General features: G+C 35.4%; 1 protein-coding gene across 6 annotated transcripts; it reads left to right on the top strand.

Annotated features, from left to right (window-relative positions):
* Positions 1-216: 216 nt before the first annotated feature.
* On the top strand, positions 217-7,610 carry LOC121266761. 6 transcript variants are annotated; one of them, XM_041170574.1, is made up of 8 exons: positions 217-327; positions 934-1,095; positions 1,189-1,385; positions 1,543-1,650; positions 1,759-3,716; positions 4,142-4,214; positions 6,948-7,093; positions 7,257-7,610. In XM_041170574.1, exons 2-8 carry the CDS (start codon positions 999-1,001, stop codon positions 7,384-7,386), a joined length of 2,709 nt encoding a protein of 902 aa, XP_041026508.1. In that variant the 5' UTR covers positions 217-327; positions 934-998; the 3' UTR covers positions 7,387-7,610. The 6 variants fall into 6 exon arrangements, with proteins under 6 accessions (XP_041026508.1, XP_041026507.1, XP_041026504.1 ...); XM_041170573.1 differs by having other exon boundaries at positions 840-1,095; XM_041170570.1 differs by having other exon boundaries at positions 829-1,095.
* The last annotated feature ends 2,213 nt before the right edge of the window (positions 7,611-9,823 follow it).

Genomic DNA, 9,823 nt, shown 5'->3' with positions numbered 1-9,823 from the left:
TATTTAACTTTTGTTCGTTTATTCAATCTCTCATTTAAAAATTAATACTATAGTCAAAACTTAAAATTCAAATTAAAATTTAGACTTGATAATAATTAGACCATTGGCAATGCTGTAACGAGACCTCCTTCGAAATATTTGAATCATGCTAAGTAAAATTTCTACTCTAAACACCATCTAAAAAATATATGATTTTACTTTTTTACCCACGTATCTTTTGAGATATTTTATCCGAAACTTTCCTTAAACGGACGAAAGTCCTTCCTTTCTTTTACTCTCTCTTTATCGATCTGTCTCTCTCAGCCTGCAATTCTTCCAATGATCAAGGTATGAACTCTTAGCCACTATTTCCTTTCAATTTATCATCCGGTCCTCACGCTCTGTTTGGTCGCTATAGAAACCGAGGGTAGAGAATTCTATTTGGTACCGCAACTCATCCCTCTCAAGCTTCCAAATTCCTCTCTCTTTTTTTTTTTTTTTTGTATTACTTGGATAATTAGCCTTCAGGGTTTGAAATTAATTTCCCCTAAAATTTCTCGGCAATCGAATGACTGTTCATTAACATTTGATTTTTTCTTTTTCATTTTAGGTGCCAGACTCAGAACATTTGTTTAGTTCAATTGACGTATATGATAAACCAGAATATTTGGCTTAGCTTTGCATCAACCTAGTGTTATCGTTTTATTTCAATTATGCTATACCATCTGTTTCTTAATTGGCTCATTGTGCTCTTATTTTCTACGCGAAGTTCTCGTTTTTTAGGATTTTAGATTTAGACACTGTTTGCTATAATTTAGGGGGCATGATATTTGATATAGGCCTTTTTAGTGGGATGGCAGGAGACTTTGGGTTTACTTGTACATACGAGCATTAGGATCGTGTTAGGTTATTTTTATCTCAAGCCGTTCCTCATCAACGAAAGCCGTTCCACAGAGCAAAGACGCGTACGGGGCCAATAGATTTTTGGTTTGCGGAACTTCTTGTATATCTGGTCTCCCATGGACGAGGCATCTGGTTGCGCTTCAAGCCATGCATGGATTTGGGTCATTGAAGCTCTTGCAAGCTTCAAGGAAGTCGATGTTTCCATTTTACATGGTACTGTAAATTCAAATATATTTTTCTGTGAATTATTTTTTCTTAATCTATCCTTAAGTGAAGGTTTGGGTAACCCATGCTTTCTTGTTTCAGATTTGATTAAAATGGCTCCAGATTTACCTGATAATTTGGGGAAAAACATGAGGGAAATGCTGGCTTTGAGATGTTTGGAGGTTTTATTTGGTCCTAGTAATGGGATCACAAAAGATGGTTGTTCCTCCCTAGCTTCAAACGTTGGGTTTGATATATCAAAAAGCTGTGAAGATGTTCTCGAGCACATAGTGCAGGAGGTAGTATTTTATCTAGTCTTTGATAATAATTAAATTGGTCATGTTTTTTAAAGACATGGTATTTGAATCAACTTGGTTTCACATAGTTGATTATCTCCTTCAAAATCTCTAAGCTCAGAAGTCCTATTTTAAAGTGAACACAAATATATTGTGTCAGACTTCGTTATCAGATCTTAAAATGGCTGGACCAGAGCTGTCAAAATGGGATGCTCGCCCCTTTATAATCTATAAAAGAGCCTGTATGCCTAAACTTGCCTTACAACAGGTAATTGGAGATTTTTCAAATTTCCCTTTCTCTATTATCACATATTCCCCATTTCATCCAATCTCACTTTTCATTCAATATTTGGTTTGTGTGTTTCTCTATACACAGCTGAAAGATTCACTTCTTGATGGCAGTCATCCTTATGCTGATTCTTTGAAGGTAAGGAGTGGATTGCCATTAACAAATGCAGGTGAAATAGTACCTGTGTATAATGGTAAGCACAGTGCACTCACACAGAGAGTTAATAGGAGCTTTTTTGACACTCAACATATGGGATTGAAAGGGAACATGATGCCTAGAATTGCTGAGGGTAGGAAAAAGCTACTGGAAAACAATTCATGTACTGGGATTTTACTAGACTCCAAGAGGAAAAGGGATGCATCGGCTACTGAAAATATGGATGAAGACTTCCATCAAAACCGAAATATTTTAGATGCTTGTGATGATCCTAATATAAATGGCAAGAGGCAGAAGCAATTTGCTTCATCCACAATTCAGTCCAGAGAAGTGAGCTCAGTTCCTCTAAATGAAACAGAGCATGTAGAGTTTCCATCTGAAGGAGTTATGCTGGTTGCTGGAACAGAAAGTTGTGGCTTGGCTAAGTATCAGATAGGAAGCCTGGAAGAAGTCAGGGTTCTAGGGGATAATCATGATGAGCATACTGCCTCCATGAAATGTGGGCATATTGCTGATGATGAATTCAACAATATTCAATCAGAGATTCCTGATGTCGGTACTATTATGCCTTCAGATATATATGGAGATGAAGTCAGAGATGATAGGGAACAATGTGCTGAACTTAGAACTTCAAGTGGTCCTCTCTTGGTCAAGACTCGAGGAAATGAATCCCAATGTAACTATGAAAACCAGTTTCAACTAAAAGCACAATGTTCTGCATCTCTCAATGGATGCAAAGAGAAGATCATTGCACATGAAGCTGAAGAGGATATGGACCATTGTTGTGAAGTAGGGATATCAAGTGATAGTGAGGGGTCTCACAATGGTGATATTGATGTCTTCTTTGAGAAAAATGAGTTTTTGAGCTCTTGGGCAACAAACAGTTATGATCCATCAACTGCTTGGACATTCCAAGGTCTTTGTATGAAGTGTAATGAAGGTGGTCAGCTGTTGGTATGTAGCACAAGTAATTGCCCGGTGATGGTTCATGAGAACTGTTTGGGTTCCTCACCCAGCTTTGACAACAATGGTAAATTTTACTGCCCCTTCTGTGCATATTCCCTTTCTATTTCAGAGTACCTTGGAGCTAAGAAAAAGGCCTCCTTGGCAAGGAAAGAATTAACTATGTTTTTTCGTATGGGTTTGGACCAAAAGCCAGAGCAACTTACTGAGACATTGCATAGAGAAAAGCATAATCTTTCAAGGCAAAGTGGAGATGAGGATCTTCTTGTCAAAAGTCATGAAAATGGGTACTTGGAAGAGAGAGTAAATGGTCAGACTGGTCACGAATGGGAACATGCAAATGAAGTCAATAATTTTCATTGTAGAAGAAGTATAGATGATAAGCAACAAGCAGAACCTTCTGCATTATATGATAATGTCAATTCAGCATTTAGGGAGGAAGAGCCAGCTGAAATTACCAGGACACTAAATGCATTAACTGAAGAGAAAGAAGGGCAAGAAAAAATTATCCAAGCTGTAAGAGTGGTTGAAGGAGACAACCAAGAAGCAGCTGAGCATGATGGTCATAATTCATCCTGTAGAAGCACATATATTATTCCTGTCAATCAAAGTCCCGTGGAGGAAGAACTCCAGCAGGATGTTTTTGAGCAACACATTGCTGACCCACCAGAGGAACCTGTTTGTGCACTTGATACTCATGCAGATGGTGATAATTTATCCTGTAGAAACACAGATGTTATTCCTGGAATTCAGAGACAATCAAAGGAACAAATCCAGCAGGAAGTTTTAGAGCAACGGTTTGCCGAGCCAACAAAGGAACCTGTTTGCGCACTTGATGCTTATGCAGAGGAAACTTCTGAAGAGGAAAATGAGAAGTCTATCATTTCTAATTATTTTATAAGATTCCGAAAGAAAGAGAGGCTTGAGTAAGTTGTTTATATGCCTAGTTGTTTCTATACACTTATCATCTTCCCTTCATGTACTTCTGGATGTAACTGCTTCTACCCTCCATATTCAGGAGCTGCCTTAAAGATTTTATTATGTTCTATAGTACACCAGTTTCATCTGGGACTCATGTTTTTCTCCCTTTCTACCCTTACGCACACTTCTTGGTTATTGGTTATTCAATGGGTGCAAACAATCCTTGGCCACACCTCCTGGTGAAAAGCCAGTGATTTAACTAATTTCATGTAGAAAAACTTTTGAGGGTGTGGTGCACGAGACCGGGGTTTACTCTGCAAGGGTGGTTTCAAAGGGCCCTACCTTGGAGAGGTTTCCCGACATAAAAAAAAAAAATATTGGTTATTCAACTTATCCTTCAATTGGTAATTAATCTTGATTTAATTTGCAGTACTTACCCAGTAAGTCCTCGGTTAAGGCGAAAGAAAGTTCCGTGGACAGCTGAGGAGGAAGCGATACTGAAGGTACTTATTTTTCTGTTTGCTTGCATTGCTCCTCCTTGATGAAAACTTGTTTAACTTTATAGTTTAACTAGACATTTTATAGGTGTAACTCCCGTCCTTGTGGTGGGACTTTAAGAAATAGTTTTAGAAAATGAGACGACAATTACTGAAATTTTTAAAAAATCTTCATTTCCTTCCCAGGATATAAAAGATTCTATAGTTAAAATTTATAACCTGTTTTATAAATCTAAAGAGAGTTTACAATGGAATTCATTTAATTAAAATACAAAGTCCTCTTACAAAATTGATTTCATACGTTACATAAAACGCCTGCTTCTGTCACATTTTCCTTGGGCCATGTTCGTCTTGACGCTTCGTCCTTATTTTATTTTTGGATGGGGCATACATAAAAACAAAATGAGTCGAGTACTGAAAAAAAACATTGGAAGGTGGGGTTTTTCTTGAAAAAAGTTTTCATTCCTCATAAAAAAAACATTTCCCGCCTTGTACATTCCTTCATAAAGAACTAAAACGTTTCATACATCCATTACACTTATCACTTTCATTTGGTTGGTACATACTATTACGTCCCATGTGTTGGGGTTAGTGGTATTTTGGACTCGATTCCGCACGTGGCCGTGGGTTGGAGATTTCTCAGTCAAGATGGTGCCACTAGGTGCACTACCAATGTAACCGATCCGGCATTGCAATCTACCCCACATTTTGGTATCATTCTCATTCAATCATGACCGTTACATATCTTCATATATTAAAACATTTATTTCCTTTCCTTTCATTCCTTTCAGTCATTTCCTTTTCATTCATTAGATCATTTCAATTCATAAAACATCATTTAATAACATAAAGCATAAAACCTTGTCATTTCGTTTCATGGCGTGCATAAAAAAGAGATTGCCAAAGAAGGCCATTACATGCATATACTTTAAACACTAACACCTTATCATACTTTCATAACACTTAGTTTCATTTCTAAAAATCATCTCATTTTCTTTCATTGCATAAAAATAACATTTTTCTTATAACATTGATAAAACTCTAGAAGAGTATGAACATAATACTTACCTGGACTCCATGCCATTTTCATTTCATGCAGTCCATTCATATGCGTGTCAGATGGCAACTTACATTCATACCCAACTTTTAGTGCATTCTCTTCCACATGGCCTTAGTCATCATCCAAATAATCTCATTCAACTATTTACTTGCATACATACTTTTTTATAATATTCCTAATTGTGCAAACTTACACCTCTAGGTATTCATAACTTCCATTTCATTACACTTGTACAAGTCACCATTTAATCCTTGAAGCATGACCATTTTCTTAAATCCTAAGCCTACTATGAACCTAAAAGCCCAACTTCATTTCTAACTAATAAAGTGAGCTCCCATGCTTCACTTTATCCTCCAAAGCATCATTCAACAAGCCTACAAAGTAATGCCACTTCTCTATGAGATCCAAACTGCCAATACAATACCCTTCCTCCATACACATATAATCCAATCCAGCATCAACTCAAGTTCTCATTCACTTCCTTACATACAAACATATAACACAATCCAAAACAAGTGTACATATACAACCAACCAAAAATACACATTGACATGACTTCCCACTTCTATATACTCGATCATCAAACACAAATGAAATTAAAGATTAAACATTAAATCTTTCCAATGCATACCACAAACACCAAGATACACTCTCTATTCATTTATCACTTGAGCCCAACTTAAATCCATCACACAACCATTGTTCATGCATGGCACACCCAACATACTCAAATCTGTCCAATCTTTCAAGAACGTCCATGTACAATTCTTATGCTACTTAATAGAACTTATGCACCTCCAAAATATTACCATTTTTCAATATACATCATACATCACACAAACCTAAAATGCAAGAAAACCAATTTGAACACAATCTGTTGGGCCACTTAAACCAAGATACAGTTGGTCTTTGCAGCTTCATACACACATCAACAACAATCCCAATCAACATCTCACTTCAACATCTAGTATCAATTTACATTATTCCACTTCACCCTTCTATATACAAAACTCGATCAATAAAACATACCACATGCTTGCCGCCCATGTCATTTAATCTAAAACAATTACACACACTCCATCCGTCTCGCACTTGAGTTCAACACAAACCCATTACACAACAATATAATCATATAAACTTCATTTTACATTCAATATGCATAAAATGTCCAACCAACCTTCACAAACACCTCATTCAATTTATAAGCCTCTGGGCAATACATACATTCTTCCAAATTACAACACAACACAAACACACCTACTGCATAACAAACTCCTAATCAATCTATCAGTTCCTCATAGTTTATCACAACCAACACATTCAATACAAAAAATTTGTCAAATTCTTGGACCTCATGGTCCTCATGTACATTTAAATCATAAACCATTGCATTTAAGTAAAAACCCAACTAACTCTTCGACTAAATCAATATACACATAAATTAAACCCATTATCCATTTAAACCCAATAAACAACAAACAACACAATCACATGGTTCCCCAATAACATGATTACCTAAACAAATAGATAATCACATTCATACATTTATGATTCTAGCAGTCGGTTTCAAAAGAATGGTTATTCGTGTGGCTTCCATTTGGGACCAATGGCGTATAGTTATATAATTGAAAGGTTTGTATTTTTTTCAGTTATATAATTATTATTTATATGTACTGTAGGAAGGAGTGGAGAACTTTTCAAACACCAATGACAGAAATATTCCATGGAAGAAGATTTTAGAATTTGGTGGCAATGTGTTTCTGCGCATTCGGACAACAGTAGACTTAAAGGATAAATGGAGGAACTTGTGTAAAGTGGGCCCAAGGTAAATGAAGTTCTGTCAGTGGAGATGCCAACCCAAAAGAGAACAAAAACACACAATCTAAGAGTGGAATTAGCTTTGCTAGGATCTGTACTGAGATTGATGTGTGGTTCATTTTGTTGAGCACTTTGAATCCCATTGTGAGACTGACTGGTTCTATGTGCAGAGTATACTCGGATTTGGGTGCACAGGCTTTGATTCAACAACCCAGCACGCCCAATTCCAAGGAAGAGTGGAAGGAAGTCAAGAATCGCAGAAAGGGAAAGAGGCGAAGGCACAGTGCAATAATAAATTAGTATAAATATAGAGAAACTAATATAAAGGTCTGCTAGTTGTTCTGGGAAAAAAAAAAAAAAAAAAAAGTAGTCATTCTAACAAGCCAATAATTCCTGTAATAGCACCCATCACAGGAAATCAAACATACAATTATTTCTAATTATTCTATAAGATTCCGAAAGCAAGAAAGGCTTGAGTAAGTTGTTTATATGCCTAGTTCATGTTTCTATATCTTTTATCATCTTCCCTTCATGTACTGCTGGATGTATGTACTTCTACCCTCCATGTTCAGGAGCCCTTGAAGATTGTATCACCAATTTCATCTGGGAGACTGGGACTCATGTTTCTCGGCATACTTTTGGGACACAGTTTTTAAGTGCAGAAGTTTCTTTAAAAAATCTATTCTAAAAAATTTATTTATTGTTTGGTAAATATGTATTTAAAGTGTTTTTAAAATGTGATTTATTAAAAAAAGAAAGAAAACACAGTATTTTCTCTTAAGGAGTTTTTTAATTTGGTGCTTTTTAAAAGTGGGCTTTTAACCTTATTTTATGTTTAAAGCATTTTTTTTAATGAATTTTACGATATAATAATTTTTCTTTAAAAGAGATTTTGAAGTGTCGAAAGCACTTTTTAAGCTTCCTAATTTAAATTTAAATATGCACTAAAAGTTGGGCTTTGTTCCAGTATGGTAGTCTGTTGGAAATTAATGTTTAGCTGATATGTCAGAAAAATTTTGGTGGGTGTGAGAGCATATAATTTAAGCATCGGATTAGTCATCTCAATAGGCAAATTTTGCCTAATATCACACATTTTACCTTTTACGTATACCATTTAAGGATCGAGTTATTTGGCTAAACTCAATATAATAACAAAATATTATATATTTTCAACTTTTTATTATTATTATTTTCGTCAAATTTTACATTACGACTAGTTATATTTTGTAATAAAATAAAATAATATTTTAATTATCATAATTTTAAAGTGCATTTTTCTGATTGTTTTATAATTAATAACGTCACACTAATATAGTTCATTATAATTAAATTATTACTTTTTGCTTATATTTTTCAAAGCAAACTAATTGATAAAGTCTAAGCACATATTTTACCCCGATCTGGGTTAGATGAGAGATTGAGAAAAATTGAAGAATTTGTAGTTGCCTAAATCAATTTTCCACAAGGAATGAGATCGAGATGAAAAAATAACATGACTATTCAAGAGGAAAAATAAGCTTAAAAAGTGGATGGCTAACTTACTGTTTATCTACATATATATTGAGCTATTTTAGTGAAAATCTTTAAATGACTATTGAATATCTACTAAATGCATATTGATTTTGGTAAGAGTGTGCACCCGGGTCTCGGTTCATGGACCCGAAATCGAGTGTCAAATCCAGTTTGGGTATCCACTTGGGTTAACCTACCTGGGTTATAACTCAAGACGGTACTTGGATGAATTCGTTTTTCTTTTTAAATTTGAAAATCTAGATACCCGGGTTCTAGGCCTATTCAACCGACCCGAGCCGGCCCGAGCCTATTCCAACCCGACCTGAACCTATTACCCGATTAACCGAAATCGGCTATATTACCCGATTAATCGATGTTTTATTATTATTATTATTATTATTATTATTATTATTATTATTATTATTATTATTATTATTATTTTAAATATTGATATTGATATTGTTGAGGATTGCCCACATAGTGTAAGCTAATTTCAGTGGAGCAGGAGCTGAGTGGAGTGTCCCTCATGACAAGCTATTGAGTTCTCGGAGGCTAAGAAGCACAAGTACTGTGATATTTGGTTTAAGGTTTATGCGTCAGGCCAAGCTTTGGGTGGTCACAAGAGGGCTCATTCGGTAAAGAACTCTCAGTGGAAATCTTGAGTTTGGGGTGTCTTCAGCTTTTGGGAATAGAAGTCCAAGATAAACAAAAAGCAGCCGCCCAACAAATACTCATCAATTATATGTGAATCATAGAGAACCAGTATGGTATAAAATGATCGTAATGGTATTCATCCAGAGTATCATTTCCAAACTTATGTACTTGGTCCTACATGGGCATAATCCTAGTTTATAAGACCAAAAACAACAAAAATTCCCATGTTACCTATGTGGACAAGTCAAAATAGCATGAGTCTCAAATGAGACTTCACAACAACTTGTTTCGTAGTCTAGTGACAAATCTCATTCATTGCAACTCATTGAAGAACTTGGACTACCCACCTGCAAAGGAAATTCAAGCATACAAATGGTATAAGATTCTCCTCTTATCAAGCATATTTGAAGCAACCAGCATATACGGGAATCAATCAACTAAGGAATTTCAATAATCACCATGAGTTCAAGTAAAGAAAACTCACGTAATCTTCAATCGGCCTCATTCAAAATATTCATCAAAGTCATCTCTATTGTTGTCCCTTTATGATTAGGAACTTTTATAAAGCCTA

Source organism: Juglans microcarpa x Juglans regia, chromosome 5S (assembly GCF_004785595.1).
Source record: "Juglans microcarpa x Juglans regia isolate MS1-56 chromosome 5S, Jm3101_v1.0, whole genome shotgun sequence".
NCBI classification, from domain to species: Eukaryota; Viridiplantae; Streptophyta; class Magnoliopsida; order Fagales; family Juglandaceae; genus Juglans; species Juglans microcarpa x Juglans regia.
This window is presented reverse-complemented; position numbering and strand designations above follow the sequence as displayed.

Bases quoted from the DNA above. Each gene is read 5' to 3' on its own strand.
- LOC121266761 (XM_041170574.1), top strand. From the start codon at position 999: ATGGACGAGGCATCTGGTTGCGCTTCAAGCCATGCATGGATTTGGGTC. The intron at 1,386-1,542 runs GTAGTATTTTAT...ATATTGTGTCAG, and splicing joins TCGAGCACATAGTGCAGGAG to ACTTCGTTATCAGATCTTAA. The intron at 7,094-7,256 runs GTAAATGAAGTT...TTCTATGTGCAG, and splicing joins TTGTGTAAAGTGGGCCCAAG to AGTATACTCGGATTTGGGTG.